The sequence below is a fragment of the Polyodon spathula genome, chromosome 24, assembly GCF_017654505.1.
Source record: "Polyodon spathula isolate WHYD16114869_AA chromosome 24, ASM1765450v1, whole genome shotgun sequence".
NCBI lineage: Eukaryota > Metazoa > Chordata > Actinopteri > Acipenseriformes > Polyodontidae > Polyodon > Polyodon spathula.
This window is the reverse complement of record NC_054557.1, coordinates 19529692-19552250: the sequence shown is the minus strand read 5'-3', so window position 1 is coordinate 19552250 and position 22559 is coordinate 19529692. Positions and strand designations below refer to the sequence as shown.

At 44.3% G+C, this 22559-nt stretch overlaps 3 protein-coding genes across 9 annotated transcripts in view; 2 read left to right on the top strand and 1 right to left on the bottom strand.

The window, feature by feature from the left end:
* On the top strand, window positions 1-20889 carry LOC121298979 (CD276 antigen-like). 7 transcript variants are annotated; one of them, XM_041226389.1, is made up of 9 exons: window positions 1-77; window positions 370-723; window positions 1070-1357; window positions 1708-1821; window positions 3877-4080; window positions 4766-4805; window positions 16445-16798; window positions 18155-18380; window positions 20249-20889. In XM_041226389.1, the coding sequence occupies exons 1-5, from the start codon at window positions 17-19 to the stop codon at window positions 3909-3911; spliced, it is 852 nt and encodes a 283-aa protein (XP_041082323.1). In that variant the 5' UTR covers window positions 1-16; the 3' UTR covers window positions 3912-4080; window positions 4766-4805; window positions 16445-16798; window positions 18155-18380; window positions 20249-20889. The 7 variants fall into 7 exon arrangements, with proteins under 7 accessions (XP_041082323.1, XP_041082322.1, XP_041082326.1 ...); XM_041226388.1 differs by lacking the exons at window positions 16445-16798; window positions 18155-18380; window positions 20249-20889 and adding exons at window positions 6654-7007; window positions 7433-7720; window positions 8264-8381; XM_041226392.1 differs by lacking the exons at window positions 18155-18380; window positions 20249-20889 and adding an exon at window positions 18083-18121.
* On the bottom strand, window positions 11737-14809 carry LOC121298985 (CD276 antigen-like). The gene is made up of 3 exons (XM_041226404.1): window positions 14383-14809; window positions 13745-14098; window positions 11737-11818 (listed from the first exon to the last, which is right to left on the bottom strand). The coding sequence occupies exons 1-3, from the start codon at window positions 14441-14443 to the stop codon at window positions 11763-11765; spliced, it is 471 nt and encodes a 156-aa protein (XP_041082338.1). The 5' UTR covers window positions 14444-14809; the 3' UTR covers window positions 11737-11762.
* The window catches only part of LOC121298982 (CD276 antigen-like), a 29994-nt gene continuing 22271 nt past the window's right edge, over window positions 14837-22559 (top strand). The window contains exons 1-3 of the transcript XR_005947349.1: window positions 14837-14869; window positions 15101-15301; window positions 16072-16146. The gene's annotated coding sequence lies outside the window, so the exon portion shown is untranslated. The remainder of the gene's footprint in view (window positions 14870-15100; window positions 15302-16071; window positions 16147-22559) is intronic.

Sequence of the window (22559 nt, the reverse complement as noted above, 5' to 3'; positions counted from 1 at the left end):
AGGTGCGCTGTGATTGATGGGCTTGCTCTGTCTCCAGTCTATCAACAGGCTGCTGTTCATACACGTTTGGCTGCAAGGTAAGTTACTGAAAGCAAAAACAAAACCAAAAAAAAAGTTACATTTTATTTTTATTTCTGACAAGTTTGCCCAAGAACTACAGAGCACTGTAGCTATTCCAATACAATTAATAATAATAATAATAATAATAATAATAATAATAATAATAATAATAATAATATAATAATAATCAATTTAGCTATACTATGATCTTCTGTTGCGCTTCTTTCTCGAATTTCTTTCTCGCTGGTATTTACAGGACCTGTTCTGGTATTAATACACAGCAATGGCTGCTGCTGTTTTTTGTTCCAGTCTGTGATGCAGTTACAGTGCCCCGGCCTCCAGTGACGTCACCTCCAGGCAGTGGTGTCACTCTCAGCTGCTCTTTTTCCTATAAAGAGGGGGCTGAGCTCAGAGGATTGGTGGTTACCTGGCAACGCCCTCCTGTCGATCATGTGGTCCACAGTTTCTATTTCGGTCGAGACCAGCTGGATCTGCAGAATGAAGCCTACAGGAATCGGACCCAGCTGTTCCCAGAGCAGCTCAGTGTGGGGAACGCCTCCCTCAGACTGAAACAGGTGCGGGGGGAGGATGAGGGCCGGTACACCTGCGCTGTGACCAACCAAGTGGAGAGCACCAGGGGAGACGTGCAGCTCCTAGTGGCAGGTCAGTGTCATCGGGAGACGTGCAGCTCCAAGTGGCAGGTCAGTGTCATCGTGTATGCAGCACTGAGAGCTGCAACACTGTAGTTCTGCAATGTATTCACACTGCCTGCCACTTGGGACTGTGTGCAGCAAAGTCACTTTGGAGTGCTGACAGTATTTATTTATTTATTTATTTGTATTTATTTCTATGCATTTGTCAGGAACAGCTTACAATTACAACACTGGTTCCATGTAAACATGACGTCGGACGCGCTCCACTGCGCACAGTAATCGATTTAGTCAGCTGGATCATTTCTGTCGGTTTGGATCACATGATTTTAAAATGCTGTTGTCGTTTCTGTCCGCAGCTGAATTCGTCGAGCCTCAGCTGGTCGTTACTGACAGTCCGGACAGCCCCGACCAGGCTCTCCTGAGCTGCATCTCGAGAGGATACCCCAGCGCTTCAGTGCAGTGGCTCAATGAGACCGGCTGTGACATCACAGAGAGCAGCAAGACTAGCCAATCGCTGGACAGGGATGGGCTGGTGGAAATCTCAAGTCACATTCTAGTGTCCAGGGATGCTAATTATACCTGTGTTCTTACCCACAGCCGACTGAAACAAACAGTCAAGAAGACGATCACTTTAACAAAGAAGGGTAAGAATATGACATGACTGCTGTTCATCACTGTAATGGATACGAGACTTGCAGTAAAAGGTTTTGCCTGGTTTTCGCTTGTGCGCTTTTTAAAATGAAGCTATCCCACACAACAGAAGGGGGACTGAACTCCAGTAATTATAGTAATTACAGGACACTTAACCTCACCTGTCCTTCCGCATCTCGTTATAGACACACTGACTCTCTGCTTTTCGCAATCACTGCAGAAGCGTTGGGGTGAATAACTATTCCTAATAATGACGGGGTTGCTGCAGGGCTGACTGGGAAAGGCTCTTTAAAACAGTCACCGAGTCGCTGTTGATTCTCACTAGGTTCTTTCTAATCCATAGGTTATCCGGAAAGACATCGCATTGTCTTGTGGGTCGTCTTCACAGTGATAGCAACGATGATCATTGTAATCTACCTGCTTTTCAAGCACCGCCGTGCTACCGGCACACCAGCAGGTAGTGGAGAACATGCCCTGTTCGGTAGAATGGCTTCCAGGAGTCCATCACACGTGTAGAAGTATCCTGTCTCAGGGAGTTGTTAATGTACATTGTAGAAGCTCTATTAACGGGTGGGCAGTATTGAGCAATACCGGACCGCTCAAGGGCGTAATGAGACCCGGGGCCACACGTAGCTTGTAGCTCCTGGAAGGTGCGGTATTTCCCAATAACGCCCACCCTGTCGGGTCTCTTTGCACTTAGAAAATGGACAGCTGTTACGAAAAAAAAGACAGAAACAAATTTTTTGGTTTAAAACTTCAACATTCGGTGGCTCAGGGATATCCGTCCAGGTGAAAAGGCACTTATGCCGGTACTTTTTATTTCCTGGTCATCTATTGAAAGCTAGTGCCAAGGATACTAGGCAATGAGGAAATAAAAAGCCAACTATAGAAAAATGAGTGCTGTCAGGTACCCGGCTGGGACGGTATTGCTCTTCCACGACACAAAGACAATCGGTGAACATTATTGCAAAACAAAGCGCTCTAATACAACATTAGGCAATTGACTAAACAGTATTCCAAAAACTGTTCTTGCCGTGCTTTCTCAGTCCTACAGTATTCATTCATTTGTTTATTGCCCCGTGCGTGTTAACCCGAGACAGAATCAACAAGAGGAAAGCGCGCTCACAAACACAAACTGGCTTTGAAGTTTGGCGTAAAAAAAACGTAATTCTATAAATTTCTTGATTTTATTTAACTCTGTTAAGTGATTTTTAAACCAACATGTTACATATTCAACAAATCTATAAATAAATAAGCCATTCCACTGGACAGGAAAATTGGCAATGTTGTAACTATTTAAAAGGGAGATCAATTTCACCGTGGAAATTACAGAACGATAAGCTAAACATCAACCATATATAAAACCATAGAAACTATAATAAGGGGAAAAATATTATAATATTTATATAATAACAACGCTATAGGAGACAGCCAGCATGGCTTTAGGAAGAGTAGACCTTGTTTATATTTATTAGATTTCTTTCAGGGGATGAAAGTCTAAAGTCAACTTGACAGGCTATAGAGCAGAGACAGTTGAATTCAAATCTAGATAAGTTATATTAAAATGATATAATGTGCTGGCATGACCACACCTAGAATACTGTGTACAGTTTAGGTCCCCGTATCATAAGAAAGACATTGAGGCACTGGAGAGAGTACAGGGGAGAGCGGCCCGATTAACGATGAAGTGCTATCGGACCACGCTGGCACCGAAGCCTTTTCCCGTTCTGGAATGTCTCATGTTCTTATGACTCCTTCCTTTCGCTCTCCACCCCGAGCTTCAACACCTCAACCAGGCAACTGTTGCAGAGGACTCTGTGCACCTCGCTGTCTGGAAGTCAGAAATGTAGACCTGCACTACTTAAGAACATACAAGAAGTTTATGCGATCCACCAGGGCGCATGCCTTGCTGCAAACCAACCTCCCTACTGAATGGAACTGATTTAAAAGAACTGAATTTAGTATTTTTTTGTAATGTTTTGTAAAAAAAAAAAAAAATAATAATTGTAAATTTTTATTTCTATTTTCTTTAAACTGTAAGAAACTTTACAATGTAATGCATTTCACTCTAAAAATACGTTTTGTTTTAAAATGAACTCTTCTAATATGGGCACTACTTAAAATTGACACGGAGGCCTCTCTGGAACGCAAATGCTGTTACGCACCGGCAGCAGCACTTGCCCCTGTGTAATACCCCCTTGTGTTTTCCCCTTTCCGTTACTGCACCAGCCTCCTTTCCAGCGCTAAGACATGTGTGATAAAGGGGAAGGAGAAAAAGGCAAGCGGAGGAGTGGAGCTAAATTTTTTATGTGTTGGATAAACTACGCTGTGTTCTGATAAAGAAAATTAATGCAACCTTCATTGTTGGACCCCTTGCATCGTCCCCGAGTCATTACAAATACAACCTTACATGTGTAGGCGGCATCCTTTATTACCCATATCGTGTGTTGTGTAGTGAGAGAATTGTATCTCTGTAATTTGATCCATTGTGAATTCATACTTATTCATGTAGTGTTTCCGGGAGGCGCGCCCAAGGATCGGAACTAAAATGCATCACCTGACAAGAAGGCGCACATCGGCATTTTCTATTGGCTGCGAGTCTCAAAGTGGGAAATGCAAATATATCGCAGAGTGCCTCCATGCATTATCAGACCTGAGAGAAGAGGCTGCGGAGACGGCTGCGTGCCCGGGTTGATAACAGAAGTGTACTCAGGAAGTAAGAATCGTGCATGTGTTTGGGGGTTTTATTTTCTGTGGCAAGTCCTTGATTACAGTAAGCGTAGTGTCTCTAACAACGTGGTCACTATTGCACGTGTCCTAGTTTAAATAGCGCTACTCGTTAGTTATTTACTATAACACAGCAGGGTCTCATATATTAATTGGTGGGGAGAGGGGATCGAGTCAGTCCTGTGTGTGTCTTTTCTTTTATATGAAACTTGTACTAACGAACGACATCGTTGTAATTTGTTTTAATGTGATATCAGTTTTGTGCATCGGATGGTCGTCATTATATATACAGTTTGTGTTCTGCGGTGCCGTATTAAAAAAAAAAATATTTTAACATGTCATTTTTTCCGGATTTAACTTAAATCTTGTGTTTTTTGTGTGTTCTAAATCTAATATTTAATAACGTGTGTGTGTGTGTTTGTGTATAATATAAGACTTACCATTTAAATGTTGAAAAGTTGCTAAACATTTTAAGATTTATAGATTATATCTGAATGTACACATTAAAAAAAAAAAAAAGTATTTATTTATTTTTACAACATTTATAAATCTGGGGGAAAAAATTCAAGATTCAAGTTAAATCAGGGGTAGAAAGACACGGCACCCCTGTGTGTGTGTGTGTGTAATTATATATATATATATATAAAATTCACCAGGACTTTCTTTGTCTCCAGGCTATGAAAAAGCTGCTGTTCCTACAAGTTTGCCTGCATAGTAAGTTACTGAAACAGTTAAATTGTATTTTAATTTCTGACCAATTTGCCCCAGAACTGCAGAGTACAGATTAAAATGAAAAATGATTGCCCGTGAGACAGTGTTTTCCGACAGTCTGAAACTCGCTGTCTAACCCGACTCTCATCTTCTCTGCTGTTTTCTGACAGGTGGAATGGGTGGCATAATTAGTCAGTATTTAAATGAGAAACCTGTATGTTAATGACGCAAACCACAGTTTATACATGATTTGAGGATTTCAATCAATGGACAGGTGGGGTTGAAGGGTAGTGAAGGCGGAGCGTGTTTCAGGAGAAACAAGAGAAGATACATTTAATAGAACAGAATTATAAAGCTAGTACAGCAGGACAAAGAAAAAAATATTTAGAGAACTCATTTGAATATATATTTTATTAAATTATAGATTCGGTTACGCAGGATATTTTATGACGAAATGAAAAATAAGTAAATCCATAAATGAATACATAAATATAGAAATACATAAATAAATATAAATATAAATATGTACACGGTAAATGGAAGGTGCCCACTTGAAGACCCCAGAGATGTTCCTTAGCTCAATCCAGACGCTTGTCATGCTGATGCGCTGGGGAGACCGTACTGTGGCTGATCCCCGGTCCAGCGTCGCAGCCGTTGTGTGTGGCTGATGCGCTGGGGAGGCAAAATGAGCTGATCCCTGGAGCCAGCATTACACTTCAGCCATCAACACCAGACAGAAGGATACCTACATCATCAGATGGAAGGAAACGCAAATGGATGGAGATGCAGATGGATCCCATTAGTTTACTGCAAAGCTGAGTCTTAGTTGGTGCTTATCTTGGTGAGAACCCAGTTCAAATCAGCATGAAGTTTTAACATCTACTCTCATGCAATGGAAAAAACGTTGTTAAAATACAACCGCTGATTAGAGGAGAAACCTCAAAATGGAGCGAGGCGAGGTAACCAGTGGAGTAGCACAGGGATCAGTATTAGGTCCTCTGCTATTCCTAATCTACATTAATGATTTAGATTCTGGTATAGTAAGCAAACCTGTTAAATTAGCAGACAACACAAAAATAGGAGGAGTGGCAAACACTTTTGCAGCAGCAAAGGTCATTCAAAATGATCTAGACAAGATTCAAAACTGGGCAGACACATGGCAAATGACATTTAATAGAGAAAAGTGTAAGGTACTGCACGCAGGAAATAAAAATGTGCATTATAGATACGATATGGGAGATACTGAAATTTGAAGAAGGAATCTATGAAAAAGATCTAGGAGTTTGTTGACTCAGAAATGTCTTCATCTAGATAATGTGGGGAAGTTATAAAAAAGGCCAACAAGATGCTTAGATGTATATTGAAAAGGGTGTTAATTAGGTACCCACTGAATTTGCATAACATTTCTCATTCTGTAGGAATTGGGGGGAGGGGGGTTGGGGTGCGATTGCTCTCACCCTTACGTTTTTAGATTTTTGCTCGGAACACGAAAAGCAGTCGGAAAGTTCAAGCCCCGAAATGAAAGCCCTCCCTCCGGTCGGAAAAGCTTTGTTTGTATGATATCCTATTGGACACTCCTCTCTTACTCATTTCCAGAAAGTGCAACCGGATTCATGAAACTATAACTGAATACAGAACATACATTTACAAAGAGTTTGATTTTATGATGGAAACAACGTTTGGGATAAAAGTCGAGTTAAAACAGACAGAGGCAGCGAGATTCTACCTACACCATGAACTTCTGTTGTGATTTAAGATATATATTCTTTCTCAATTTCTTTCTCGCTGGTATTTACAGGACCTGTTCTGGTATTAATACACAGCAATGGCTGCTGCTGTTTTTTGTTCCAGTCTGTGATGCAGTTACAGTGCCCCCGTCTCCAGTGACATCACCTCCAGGCAGTGATGTCATTCTCAGCTGCTCTTTTTCCTATAAAGAGGGGGCTGATCTCAGAGGATTGTTGGTTACCTGGCAACGCCCTCCTGTCGATCATGTGGTCCACCGTTTCTATTTCGGTCGAGACCAGCTGGATCTGCAGAATGAAGCCTACAGGAATCGGACCCAGCTGTTCCCAGAGCAGCTCAGTGTGGGGAACGCCTCCCTCAGACTGAAACAGGTGCGGGGGGAGGATGAGGGCCGGTACACCTGCGCTGTCACCAACCAAGTGGAGAACAGCAGGGGAGACGTGCAGCTCCTAGTGGCAGGTCAGTGTCATCGGGGAGACGTGCAGCTCCTAGTGGCAGGTCAGTGTCATCGGGGAGACGTGCAGCTCCTAGTGGCAGGTCAGTGTCATCGGGGAGACGTGCAGCTCCTAGTGGCAGGTCAGTGTCATCGTGTATGCAGCACTGAGAGCTGCAACACTGTAGTTCTGCAATGTATTCACACTGCCTGCCACTTGGGACTGTGAGCAGCAAAGTCATTTTGGAGTGCTGACAGTATTTATTTATTTATTTATTTGTATTGATTTCTATGCATTTGTCAGGAACAGCTTACAATTACAACACTGGTTCCATGTAAACATGACGTCGGACGCGCTCCACTGCGCACAGTAATCGATTTAGTCAGCTGGCTCATTTCTGTCGGTTTGGATCACATGATTTTAAAATGCTGTTGTCGTTTCTGTCCGCAGCTGAATTCGTCGAGCCTCAGCTGGTCGTTACTGACAGTCCGGACAGCCCCGACCAGGCTCTCCTGAGCTGCATCTCGAGAGGATACCCCAGCGCTTCAGTGCAGTGGCTCAATGAGACCGGCTGTGACATCACAGAGAGCAGCAAGACTAGCCAATCGCTGGACAGGGATGGGCTGGTGGAAATCTCAAGTCACATTCTAGTGTCCAGGGATGCTAATTATACCTGTGTTCTTACCCACAGCCGACTGAAACAAACAGTCAAGAAGACGATCACTTTAACAAAGAAGGGTAAGAATATGACATGACTGCTGTTCATCAGTTAAAACCTAATGATCTAGTAGGAGGCTTGGTGGTGCAGTGGTTAATGAAAAGGGGATACCAGGAGGTTCCCAGTTCAGTCCCGGCTCAGCCACTGACTCCCTGTGTGTGACCCTGAGCAAGTCACTTCACCTCCTTGTGCTCCGTCCTTCAGAAGAGAGAAAACAAACGAGGTCCTATTGGAAGTGACTCTGCAGCAGCAGCAGCAGCAGCAGTTGTTGTGATGCAGAGTTCACCCCCTAGTCTCTGTAAGTTGCTTTGGATAAAAGCGTCTGCTGAATTACTAATTAATAATAATCATTTGTAATGGGTTCAAGACGCTTCTCCACTGATCTTAGACTGAAAAGTTTGGGGTCCCGGATTCAGTCCTCTCAGGAGTCGCTGTACAGAAGCCTCAAGTTGAATAATCATTCCTAAAAATGATGGGCTTGACGCAGGGCAGGCTAGGAAACTGTCTTTAAAACAGTCACTGAATATCTGTTGATTTCTCATTTTGTTCTTTGTCATCCACAGGTTTTCCGGACAGACATCGTATTGTCTTGTGGTTTTTCTTGACAGCGTTAGGGGTAGCAATACTGACCTTTGCAATCTACCTGCTTTTCAAGCGCTGTGTTTTAAAACCTGAACATTAGGAGAAAAATTTACAATGTATGTGCATCACTCTAAAATGACGTTGTGTTGCAAAAATGAACTTGTTTAACACTTGTGGCAAACACGACATATCGATACTGTCCGTTTAAAAGAGAACTAATTGCGTATAAAAGGGGAACAATTAGCTTGTTGAGGAGGGCTCGCTGGAGGTCACTTCGGGTGCTGTATGGAGGTTGGCGGTTCCTGTTTGCTATGCAGTCTGGGATGGAAGGCATTGTGTGATGTCATCAGGAAGTTTTGGAGCTGAGGGCTGTGACTGTGATGGTGTGTTCGAACGAAAACAATTTGAAAAGAAAAAAGTTTTCTATATTATCAGTGGCTGCATGAGGAAAACGTTAACTAAACTACTTGCCAAGTATTTGGAACAAACTACGTGCCGGAGGCCAGATGAACAAACAAGGTTAACTAACCTGTTTGTTCCAGCGGAACAGGTCGTACAGTTTTGAACATGGGTAGTTTGGTTTTAAGTTATTGAAAGGATTCCCGCATCGTTGTTTCAATTACTAAAGGGAAATTGACATTTCTGTTTCTGTGTCTATCAGAACTGCTAAAGTATTACCGTCAATCCTTGTGTATTACAGACTTGTGTGTTTTCTTTACTTTATTATTTTTCCCTTTTTATTTATTTATTTTGTTTTGACCAGTAAATAATGTTAAATATTGCTTTATAGTATACTGGTGTTTTTTGTTTCTGTATTTTATTTTAGTAAATTGTTAATTAATTTTTGCTTTGTTGATTAATTGTTGGGTATGTATATTGCGGTGTGTGTGTTTGCTGAGACTATTGAAACCAGGCTTGCAGTTTAATAGTGTAATTTGGCTCGTGAGGGTATATTCCCGCAATCACTGGCATTGATTACTAAAGAGGTGTCTTTGGTAATACAATGGTAAAGTTAGTTTGTCTCTTTGAAGGACTGTATTTAAAGCAGGTTTCCAATAGGGATGAAAAGCTTTTCATTGTCTTGTACTGTTTGTTACTACCATAGCAATTAACTGTTATTTTTTATGTTTGGTTAATTAATATTTTGTTCTGTACATGTTTTTTGTTTCTTTATTTTGTAATTTGGTTTAATTATTTTGGGTAAATGGACTTAAAGCTGGAGCCATTTAAATATATAATTAAATAATACCCATACCTAAATTTCGACCTATATATATATATATATGCTATATATATATATATATATATATATATTTTCCCTCCCAAACCACACCCCCCATATATATATATATATACTTATATATATATAAATACCTAATAAACCACTAGTATTCGTTTGACCAAATCATGTTAATAGTCCCCTTTTTCTCTGGTTGATTATATAGGACTTGATTAGGATGATGGGTTTTCTGGTCCTGGTAATGTGGTTAAGTTAAATAATTTGATAGGACATTTATTACTATCTGGAACTTAATCTTAAGGGTATTATCGTTAATATTCATTGTATTATTTGTCAAATCCCATTGGTTGTATTCCCTGTCTACGTCATCTACTGTTACAGGAGAGTAGCTGAGCAGCAAATTCCATCAATCTTACAATGGCAGCATGGGTCAAAGGTGCAGTTTCGAAAGAAGTACATAACAAATAAGTGTTGTCGTTTTAAATAATCTCTGGTGTTGCATTTAAAACATGATCTCTACCGTCGTACCCAGTTGGCCACGCGTCCACAAGCTAGGTTGGCTGACATGTAGTTGTTTATTCCAACACAAAATTTTTAGAATCCCCAACGTAATTTTGTATAGGACACGATAACATAAACCCATACTTGGACGAGACATGAGAGCCCTTTTAGGAAAGGTTTTGTTTGTACCACAGGTTTCGCAAACCACACGTGGATTGGCTTGTATGAGGTCTGTGGTTCCACTGTGCCCTGAATAATAATAATAATAATAATAATAAATACTGAGTAAGGCGTTTCTTTTACTGAAACTTTTGGAAAACTGTAAAGAAAGTTTTGCAAAGCTAATTTACAAGTCTTTCAGAAAGTTTTCCAGAAACCCAGTTGAAGAAATGCTTCGCCGTTGTGAACAGGGGGCGCAGTTTGTGAAACACGAAGGAGAGGAGACTCCGTCTCTGGGGTGAGTGGCTGTAGGAGAAGAATTCAAGACGGCACGTCTTTTCAAAAGCTGGACTGACCCATCCAATTACAACACGAAAAGAAATGACAACCGTTAAGAATACGAAGCCACTTTTTCAGAACGGCGGCTTGAAACTTTGCTCCAGGAGACCTAGTCTGAGGTTGCTGTCTCAAACCCCGTGTCTCCCCTGGGGTACCATGCAGGTGGCCTGAAACCTAGTCTCCTGAAACCAAGTTTAGGGATGCAAATCGTTGTGAAAATTGGTGCGAAACTGTTTTGAGCTGACTGGTGTTGAATTATCAAGCCGTAACACTCAGCCCGTGGTGATGCACAGGACTATAGAGTAGCTATGAGATCACTCAGCCCTGGTTGTGATGCACAGCAGCTATGAGATCACTCAGCCCTGATTGTGATGCACAGCAGCTATGAGATCACTCAGCCCTGACTGTTACACACAGCAGCTATGAGATCACTCAGCCCTGACTGTTACACACAGCAGCTATGAGATCACTCAGCCCTGACTGTTACACACAGCAGCTATGAGATCACTCAGCCCTGATTGTTAAACACAGCAGCTATGAGATCACTCAGCCCTGATTGTTACACACAGCAGCTATGAGATCACTCAGCCCTGATTGTGATGCACAGCAGCTATGAGATCACTCAGCCCTGATTGTTACACACAGCAGCTATGAGATCACTCAGCCCTGATTGTGATGCACAGCAGCTATGAGATCACTCAGCCCTGACTGTTACACACAGCAGCTATGAGATCACTCAGCCCTGATTGTTAAACACAGCAGCTATGAGATCACTCGGCCCTGATTGTGAAGCACGGCAGCTATGAGATCACTCAGCCCTGATTGTTACACACAGCAGCTATGAGATCACTCGGCCCTGATTGTGATGCACAGCAGCTATGAGATCACTCAGCCCTGATTGTGATGCACAGCAGCTATGAGATCACTCAGCCCTGATTGTTACACACAGCAGCTATGAGATCACTCAGCCCTGACTGTGATGCACAGCAGCTATGAGATCACTCAGCCCTGATTGTGATGCACAGCAGCTATGAGATCACTCAGCCCTGATTTCTCTCCACATGCCCTTACCTGTGCTTGGGTGCAGGGTGACGGCTCGCCTCACTCTCTGCTCCATCACGGGATGATCCAGCTCAAAGGTGAAGGTCTCTGCTTCTTTCACCACCGCCTCCAGCTGGCTCCGGATCTGGTACAGCCCCCTGCTATCCACAGACTGGGAGGTGTGGCTCTGGTTTGTGATGTCACTTCCTGCCGCATTCAGCCACAGCAGTGTGGGCCGGGGATAGCCGTCCGTCACCTTGACAGTCAGGGTCACATGACCACCGGGGCTAGGCAGGCCAATGGCTAAGCGCGGCTCACTGTAAGGGGCTGGACAGACACCGAAACACAGCCAATGAACAAGGGCCCTGGGAACGGCAAGGTGTAATCAAGCACAGTGACAGCATGGTAAAGCATAGGGAAACATTGTAAAGCACAGAGAGGTCTGGTAAAGCATAGGGAAACATTGTAAAGCACAGAGAGGTATGGTAAAGCATAGGGAAGCATTGTAAAGCACAGAGAGGTCTGGTAAAGCACAGGGAAGAATTGGGACCAGTGTTCTCCCCGTCCAATGTACATACAACTTGTTTTGGTAAACTAACCCTTGTAAAAGTTTCCCATAGTAAAAGCATAGGGGTCAATATCCCCCCCCCCCCCCATTACAGGTGTAACTGTCTGTAGGAACATGTTGTACAGAAAGCTGTAGGCGTAGGCAAGAGAAGCTGCAGCGGCTAAGCTTGTCCATTCTTCAGTTGTCAGGGTCGACTGCCTCTCGTCTGCAAGGAGGCGCTTTTGTTTTTGCAAGTCAGGGTCGGCATCAACTTTTTTTTTTTTTGTTTATGCAATTTTTGCAATTTTGATCAATGAGGTGCGGGAGCTGATTAAAAGGGAACGGGAACTGGAATTGGAAAAAAGGAACTGACCCTGAACTGACTACCCCTCTCATTCAGTATTGCCGTAAACCTGAACACGTCTTTACAGGTATACAGATCACTGTTCCTCTTCTGCATCAATAACAATCAGCACTGTCCTTGTGTTGAAATGTGTACAGCTTCAAATGACATGTTATTATATTTATTTCTTTCTAAAATGTAGTGCGCAATAATTCTACCCCTGATTTTCTCCCCTGTGTAGAGTGTCCAATCCTTTCTCCCCTCACCGCAGCGATTCCCCCCCACAGCTCAGGAGAACAAAAGGTTCAGCGGGCATCCTCTGATCCCACACCTAAGCCAGCTTCCTCTTTTACACCCAGGAACTCGAGAGCAGATGTCAGCAAGCTACCAGCCTCTGTAGGACAAAGGCCAGCCCTGCAGGTTTCCGCTCAGAGCTCACTAGGCGCCTGGCTGGCAGGGTCCGCTGTAGCACGATGGGAGAAAAAGTCCCATTCCCCTTGAATTACCTGCCATGATCTAAGTCATTGACAGGCTAGTTCATAAAAACTGACCTGCCACTAGGAGCTGCACATCTCCCCGATGACACTGACCTGCCAGTAGGAGCTGCACATCTCCCCGATGACACTGACCTGCCACTAGGAGCTGCACGTCTCCCCGATGACACTGACCTGCCACTAGGAGCTACACGTCTCCCCGATGACACTGACCTGCCACTAGGAGCTGCACGTCTCCCCGATGACACTGACCTGCCACTAGGAGCTGCACGTCTCCCCGATGACACTGACCTGCCACTAGGAGCTGCACGTCTCCCCGATGACACTGACCTGCCACTAGGAGCTGCACGTCTCCCCGATGACACTGACCTGCCACTAGGAGCTGCACGTCTCCCCGATGACACTGACCTGCCACTAGGAGCTGCACGTCTCCCCGATGACACTGACCTGCCACTAGGAGCTGCACGTCTCCCCGATGACACTGACCTGCCACTAGGAGCTGCACGTCTCCCCGATGACACTGACCTGCCACTAGGAGCTGCACGTCTCCCCGATGACACTGACCTGCCACTAGGAGCTGCACGTCTCCCCGATGACACTGACCTGCCACTAGGAGCTGCACGTCTCCCCGATGACACTGACCTGCCACTAGGAGCTGCACGTCTCCCCGATGACACTGACCTGCCACTAGGAGCTGCACGTCTCCCCGATGACACTGACCTGCCACTAGGAGCTGCACGTCTCCCCGATGACACTGACCTGCCACTAGGAGCTGCACGTCTCCCCGATGACACTGACCTGCCACTAGGAGCTGCACGTCTCCCCTGGTGCTCTCCACTTGGTTGGTCACAGCGCAGGTGTACCGGCCCTCATCCTCCTCCCGCACCTGTTTCAGTCTGAGGAAGGCGTTCCCCACACTGAGCTGCTCTGGGAACAGCTGGGTCCGATTCCTGTAGGCTTCATTCTGCAGATCCAGCTGGTCTCGACCGTAATAGAAACTGTGGACCACGCGATCGGCAGGAGGGCGTTGCCAGGTAACCACCAATCCTCTGAGATCAGCCCCCTCTTTATAGGAGAAAGAGCAGCTGAGAGTGACATCACTGCCTGGAGGTGACGTCACTGGAGACGGGGGCACTGTAACTGCATCACAGACTGGAACAAAAAACAGCAGCAGCCATTGCTGTGTATTAATACCAGAACAGGTCCTGTAAATACCAGCGAGAAAGAAATTCGAGAAAGAAGCGCAACAGAAGATCATAGTATAGCTAAATTGATTATTATTATTATTATTATTATTATTATTATTATTATTATTATTATTATTATTAATTGTATTGGAATAGCTACAGTGCTCTGTAGTTCTTGGGCAAACTTGTCAGAAATAAAAATAAAATGTAACTTTTTTTTTGGTTTTGTTTTTGCTTTCAGTAACTTACCTTGCAGCCAAACGTGTATGAACAGCAGCCTGTTGATAGACTGGAGACAGAGCAAGCCCATCAATCACAGCGCACCTGCAACGTGATCATTGTGTTCAGTGAAAAGACACGAGGCAGCAGAAACGTTTCGTTTTCACTCAACTAAACTAAACTGTATGCGCGCAGTGCAGCGAAACATTTCAGATCTCCCTCCTGTTTTCTGCTTGCATCCCGTTCCTTTAGTCCCGCTTTTTCCCAATCCCTATTGGATTCTGTCGCAGGGATTTGAGATTACTGTCGAGATTATTGGCTGATCTCGACATTCATTGTACTAATTAACTTTCCAACAATCAAGACTTTCATGTGACAAGCGTTCTGTCATAAAGCCGAATTCTGCGACTTTAACCCAGCAAAAAATGAAACCCGCCTCTGGAACCTCCAAATAAAAAGAAACACAAATCTGGATGTCAAAACAGAAGGAAAAGATTACAAAAAAATGAAAATCGTTGTAAGTACACTGTCAAATGTTCTATTTTATAATATATATTTTTATATATATATATATATATATATATATATATATATATATATATATATATATATATATATATATATTATTGTAAAGTGTGTGGGGGGAGTCGCAACGAGTCGAAAAGGGAGAGAAAGAAAACCGGTGTGTGATGTTAAACACATCACAACAGCAATTTGCTTAATTAGACATTTGTTCCCTGTTTTCCAGAGCTTTGCAGTGTTTGCTTACTGTAGCGGGTGCTGCTCGCTCTAGTTACTGAGCGCGGTTCACAGGCGCTGCTGTGTTGATCTTGTGAAGGTGATCAAGTGATCTGTTCCCTACTGTTCATTCACTGCATCATCAGACCTGAGAGAAGAGGCTGCGGAGACGGCTGTGTGCCCGGATTGATAACAGAAGTGTACTCAAGAAGTAAGAATCGTGCATGTGTTTGTCTTTTTTCATTATATGAAACTTATACTAACGAACGACATCGTTGTAATTTGTTTTAATGTGATATCAGTTTTGTGCATCGGATGGTCGTCATTATATATACAGTTTCTGTTCCAGGATGTCGTATTAAAAAATAAAAAAAATAATATTTTAACATGTCCTTTTTTCCGGATTTAACTTAAATCTTGTGTTTTTTCCCAGCTAAATCTAATATTTAATAACGTGTGTGTGTGTGTGTGTGTGTGTGTGTGTGTGTGTGTGTGTGTGTGTGTGTGTCTGTCTGTGTATAATATAAGATTTAGCTTCGTGCTGTAATGTCCTTACTGATTCTAGAGCTGTACATCTAATAAATACATTTGACATAAAAGGTAGCAATAATCTCACACTATTATCTATTGAGGAGCTGTGACTGAGCCATGGCTATTGAATGAAGCAGCCAGGATTAAAAAAACAAACTATATATTCGCTTTAATGGTTGTTTACTGCTGTTTTATCAGTTTATATAAAATATGTGAAACACTTTGATAAAGCAAGAGAGGCATAGACTTTGGCAACTGTTGTGACTGGTGTTCTTAAATGCGTTAAGGGGACCTTTCCAGTAGCAATATCACCTGGAATTTGCGCTAACGAACGGAATCCTTGCAGTTTTGTGTAATGGTATGTGTTGTGTGCAACAGGCGGTCGTTATTGAAATATCCAGGCACATTCTGCCTCGTGTCTCTTCACTGAACACAATGATCACGTTGCAGGTGCGCTGTGATCGATGGGCTTGCTCTGTCTCCAGTCTATCAACAGGCTGCTGTTCGTACACGTTTGGCTGCAAGGTAAGTTACTGAAAGCAAAAACAAAACCAAAAAAAAAGTTACATTTTATTTTTATTTCTGACAAGTTTGCCCCAGAACTACAGAGCACTGTAGCTATACCAATACAATTAATAATAATAATAATAATAATAATAATAATAATAATAATAATAATATAATAATAATAATAATAATAATCAATTTAGCTATACTATAATCTTCTGTTGCGCTTCTTTCTCGAATTTCTTTCTCGCTGGTATTTACAGGACCTGTTCTGGTATTAATACACAGCAATGGCTGCTGCTGTTTTTTGTTCCAGTCTGTGATGCAGTTACAGTGCCCCCGTCTCCAGTGACGTCACCTCCAGGCAGTGATGTCACTCTCAGCTGCTCTTTCTCCTATAAAGAGGGGGCTGGTCTCAGCGGATTGGTGGTTACCTGGCAACGCCCTCCTGTCGATCGCGTGGTCCACAGTTTCTATTACGGTCGAGACCAGCTGGATCTGCAGAATGAAGCCTACAGGAATCGGACCCAGCTGTTCCCAGAGCAGCTCGGTGTGGGGAACGCCTCCCTCAGACTGAAACAGGTGCGGGAGGAGGATGAGGGCCGGTACACCTGCGCTGTCACCAACCAAGTGGAGAGCACCAGGGGAGACGTGCAGCTCCTAGTGGCAGGTCAGTGTCATCGGGGAGACGTGCAGCTCCTAGTGGCAGGTCAGTGTCATCGGGGAGACGTGCAGCTCCTAGTGGCAGGTCAGTGTCATCGGGGAGACATTCAGCTCCTAGTGGCAGGTCAGTGTTTATGAACCAGCCTATCAATGACTTAGATCATGGCAGGTAATTCAAGGGGAATGGGACTTTTTCTCCCATCGTGCTACAGCAGACCCTGCCAGCCAGGCGCCTAGTGAGCTCTGAGCGGAAACCTGCAGGGCTGGCCTTTGTCCTCCAGAGGCCGGCAGCTCCCTGACCTCCGCTCTGGAGTTCCTGGGTGTGGAAGAGGAAGCTGGCTCAGTCGTGGGATCAGAGGATGCCCGCTGAACCTTTTGTTCTCCTGAGCTGTGGGGGGAATCGCTGCGGTGAGGGGAGAAAGGATTGGACACTCTACACAGGGGAGAAAATCAGGGGTAGAATTATTGCGCACTACATTTTAGAAAGAAATAAATATAATAGCATGTCATTTGAAGCTGTACACATTTCAACACAAGGACAGTGCTGATTGTTATTGATGCAGGAACAGTGATCTGGAGACGTGTTAGGTTTGCAATACTGTGAGAGGGGTAGTCAGTTCAGGGTGTCCAATTCCAGTTCCCGACGTGTTCAGCAAAAATTGCATAAACAAAAAAAAAAAAAGTTTGCCGACCCTGACTTGCAAAAACAAAAGCGCCTCCTTGCAGACGAGAGGCAGTCGACCCTGACAATTGAAGAATGGACAAGCTTAGCCGCTGCAGCTTCTCTTGCCTACGCCTACAGCTTTCTGTACAACATGTTCCTACAGACAGTTACACCTGTAATGGGGGGGGGGGGGGATATTGACCCCTATGCTTTTACTATGGGAAACTTTTATAAGGGTTAGTTTACCATGGTTTGTTTAATACATTTTACCAGACCTCTCTGTGCTTTGCAATGCTTCCCTATGCTTTACCAGACCTCTCTGTGCTTTACAATGCTTCCCTATGCTTTACCAGACCTCTCTGTGCTTTACAATGCTTCCCTATGCTTTACCATGCTGTCACTGTGCTTCTAAATGCTTCCGCTATGATTACGTACCTGCAAACACTCGGCAACAAGGTTCCATGGAGCCACATGTAGCCATAGGCTGTGCTTTTCGGGTCGTGGGGCGTCACTGTCCGGCCCGTGCGCACCGAGCAACTTGCGACGTGGCCATTTATGCCGTACGTGGGTTCCCACTGTGGACACCCAGGGCCCTTGTTCATTGGCTGTGTTTCTGTGTCTGTCCAGCCCCTTACAGTGAGCCGCAGTTAGCCATTTTCCTGTCTAAGCCCCGGTGGTCATGTGACCCTGACTGTCAAGGTGACGGACGGCTATCCCCGGCCCACACTGCTGTGGCTGAATGCGGCAGGAAGTGACATCACAAACCAGAGCCACACCTCCCAGTCTGTGGATAGCAGGGGGCTGTACCAGATCCGGAGCCAGCTGGAGGCGGTGGTGAAAGAAGCAGAGACCTTCACCTTTGAGCTGGATCACCCCGTGATGGAGCAGAGAGTGAGGCGAGCCGTCACCCTGCACCCAAGCACAGGTAAGGGCATGTGGAGAGAAATCAGGGCTGAGTGATCTCATAGCTGCTGTGCATCACAATCAGGGCTGAGTGATCTCATAGCTGCTGTGCATAACAATCAGGGCTGAGTGATCTCATAGCTGCTGTGTGTAACAATCAGGGCTGAGTGATCTCATAGCTGCTGTGTGTAACAATCAGGGCTGAGTGATCTCATAGCTGCTGTGTGTAACAATCAGGGCTGAGTGATCTCATAGCTGCTGTGCATAACAATCAGGGCTGAGTGATCTCATAGCTGCTGTGCATCACAATCAGGGCCGAGTGATCTCATAGCTGCTGTGTTTAACAATCAGGGCTGAGTGATCTCATAGCTGCTGTGCATCACAATCAGGGCTGAGTGATCTCATAGCTGCTAACAATCAGGGCTGAGTGATCTCATAGCTGCTGTGCATCACAATCAGGGCTGAGTGATCTCATAGCTGCTGTGCATCACAATCAGGGCTGAGTGATCTCATAGCTGCTGTGCATCACAATCAGGGCCGAGTGATCTCATAGCTGCTGTGTGTAACAATCAGGGCCGAGTGATCTCATAGCTGCTGTGTTTAACAATCAGGGCTGAGTGATCTCATAGCTGCTGTGCATCACAATCAGGGCTGAGTGATCTCATAGCTGCTGTGCTTAACAATCAGGGCTGAGTGATCTCATAGCTGCTGTGCTTAACAATCAGGGCTGAATGATCTCATAGCTGCTGTGTTTAACAATCAGGGCTGAGTGATCTCATAGCTGCTGTGCATCACAATCAGGGCTGAGTGATCTCATAGCTGCTGTGCTTAACAATCAGGGCTGAGTGATCTCATAGCTGCTGTCTCACAATCAGGGCGAGTGATCTCATAGCTGCTGTGTTTAACAATCAGGGCTGAGTGATCTCATAGCTGCTGTGCATCACAATCAGGGCCGAGTGATCTCATAGCTGCTGTGTTTAACAATCAGGGCTGAGTGATCTCATAGCTGCTGTCTCACAATCAGGGCTGAGTGATCTCATAGCTGCTGTGCTTAACAATCAGGGCTGAGTGATCTCATAGCTGCTGTGCATCACAATCAGGGCTGAGTGATCTCATAGCTGCTGTGCATCACAATCAGGGCTGAGTGATCTCATAGCTGCTGTGTTTATCAGGGCTGAGCATAGCTGCTGTGTTTAACAGCACATCCACAAACCTATTGAAACCGATCACAGTAGAGTCCAGAACCAGTCGAGTCCATTTCATTAGAACAACACGGTTTGGATACTGGCCCAGCTCGGGCAAGCAGGGCTGGGATCAGCGAGACTGTACTGCTTTTATAACTGAGTTTTCTCCTCAATTCAGAGCGTCCGATTCTGTTCTCTCTCCTCTGCAGCCCTGCACAGCGTCTCTTTACTGAAGTTCAGTGAGAAGCTGATCACAGGAAACTCCTTATCCGTTGCTAGCAGACCCTGTTGACGTTAGGGATGTGTGCAGTAGTGAACTGTAAAAGTACCTGGTCTTGTTATAAAAAAAAAAAAAGAGAACCCCCGGTAAATGATTAACACGCTCAGATAAAGAAAAGGGAGCTTTGTTTCTGCAGCTGCTGCTGACAACCATTTCGTTAAGATATCAGCAGCGCTCTGATTACAGGTCAGTTAATATTCTATAGACGCTGAATGCAGATTCCAAGTTTCATTAATAATATATCAACTGGACAGGATACTTCTGGCTTTGGGAAACGAATACCCCCTTGTGTTGATCTAGAGTCCTCTCTCAATGCAATCCCCTCTCAGACACTGTACCCCCTCGTGGGCAGTAGTTTTCCACTGCACCCCTCCACACTGCTCCATGTTGGTACAGTATGTCAATGCTCGTCTCCTCTTTCTGCAGGCGATCGTATTGAACAGAGAAGCCGGCTGCCCGTTACATTCTCACTGCTGCTTGTGTTGCTGCTGGTGATCGGCGTGTTTCTTTATGGAGCTGGACCAGCTGTGACAGGCTGAGTGATCCCTCCCTCTACTCAGAAACCAGACCGGCTACCCCCTTTATACTGCAGTGACTGGATGGAGGGACCAGGGGAGCTCAGCCTGAAGGATCTTGACCTGCAGCTCCTCCAGGATGTCTGTAACATGCCAGTGCTGTGTGATGCTTTCCCGTTGCTATTCTGTCCCGTCAGTGAGACGAGACGAGCTCTAAAGCCATGAATGCAGACGAGCCCTGAAAGTTCATTTCTGTCTGGAACTTCAGTGTATACAAAAGTGTGCGGTTTGCCTGCGTTTGGGAGAGAAGCCGGTGACAACACATTCCCACAGCGAAACCGTTCAACTAGGATTAGAAAAAAAACACACTGCAGCAAGATAGTGCTGGACGGACTGTCAATCAAAACACGAATTTGCAAATCGGAGCGACCAGATTACCAGATAGGCGGGGCATAGAGCAAGATCTTTGGCAATTGGTCATGCGTTTGCTCAGCTGCCTGATGTGTCTCTTATTATTTTACATTATTTACAAAAACCCATTATTATTATTATTATTATTATTATTTTTTGAATGATCCAAACCCTGTTTCAGAATTAAAAACAATGCAGTTCCAGGTCTCTTGTTCAGTAAGGAGCAGTGCAACACGTCGTGGGCGTGTTTGTATTAAAAATGACTTGATTAACTACACTGTCCTGTTCACGATCGTTATCAAATATGTTTTGTTGGAAAATGTCAAACAAAATAGTCATTTATTTTCGTTTGTGTTTTTTGTTCGGGGTCTACTTCAGTCTTACACTCCTAATGTGCCAGGGTTGTTTTGTTATTTCTGTTTTTCATTCAAATTCAGATCCATTTCATGTTTCTTTTTTAAACAAATCCCTATTCCCTTTTAATCAGTTCTAACACGGCACTGATTAACATTGCAATGAGCAACATTCTGTTAAAACAGAGCTGCTCACAGTGGTGACAAACTGCCTCAGTCCGGATGGCTGTTGTTCATTCAGACTGAAAGAATAAGGTTGTTTCATGAAGCCAGATTGTCTTCAGACGCCTGAAACGTTCAATGACGTCTGAAACTCGGAGGCATCCAAACCCTGTCTTCAGAATGAGTCAAACAGTTTCAACAAGTTGTTAATTAAAAGTCATTTCCTTCCAGGTCTCTTGTTCCTCGCTGTAGGAATTCAACATGACGCTTTACGGAGCAACACTACCATCTAGTGGACTGGCATGGAAACACCACTTCATTTTTTTATTACCACAAAGGGAAGGTATAAGAGAAGCAGTGAGACCCATTTTAAAGTCTCCTTCAGTTCGTTGGGTCGGCCCAGTAAGCTCTGAGATCTTTAATGTTCTGAGATGCTTCCTCTCATTCCCAGGCATTAGATTTTCAGAACTGTAGTATTGAAACTAAACAGATGCCCATGTTCTTGTTAAGCTATATCTGAATAAATGAAGGCAAGCGACACGCACTGTGTTTTCAGTGGCACTGCTTTTAATAGCCTCTTTTCTCTGTCATGCTCAGTGATCTTATTGACGAGGATGATTCCTGAAGCACAGAGGAAGAAATCCTCCACAGTCTGGAGCTGTTCCTGCTTCATTTAATTGTTTATTTTTTCTTAATGAATTTAGAATGCCCTGACTGTGTGATTTGCCCTGCACGCTACACGGCCGTGCCCTTACCAGGTGAGCCCCTCGGGGACCCCGACTTATTCAGTGTAGCAGGTTACAGTTGCGATCTCCTGCACTATCGGGACTGGAGGAATGCGATCGTTGAAACGACAAACAGATGCGCGCAAGGCGAGAGTGGGTGCAGCATTTGAGCGCAAGAAAGACTAGATTGTATTGAACATCAACCTGTGCATTCGTTGCAATAAGTACTAACTTGCGTATTAACCACGGGGCCATCCTCAGTGAGTACGCGCCTTTCAGTTCATTGCAATTGACCCTAGATGTGTATGGGTTTATTATTTGTTGCTTGTGAAGCTTGTCGAGTTGTGAGTCTAGCTTACCTCTACGTCGTGGTATGAGACCCCTCTATGTTAATAAAGCAGCGTTCTGTGGTTCGTTACAAAACATAAGTCCGTTACTGCGTATGGATTTGTTAATGTTTGTCAGCACTATACAAAAAACGATTGCAAATATATTGAATCCAACCTAATTTAAATAGTGCTACTCATCAAAACAGTTTCGCACCAATTTTCACAAGGATTTGCACCCCTAA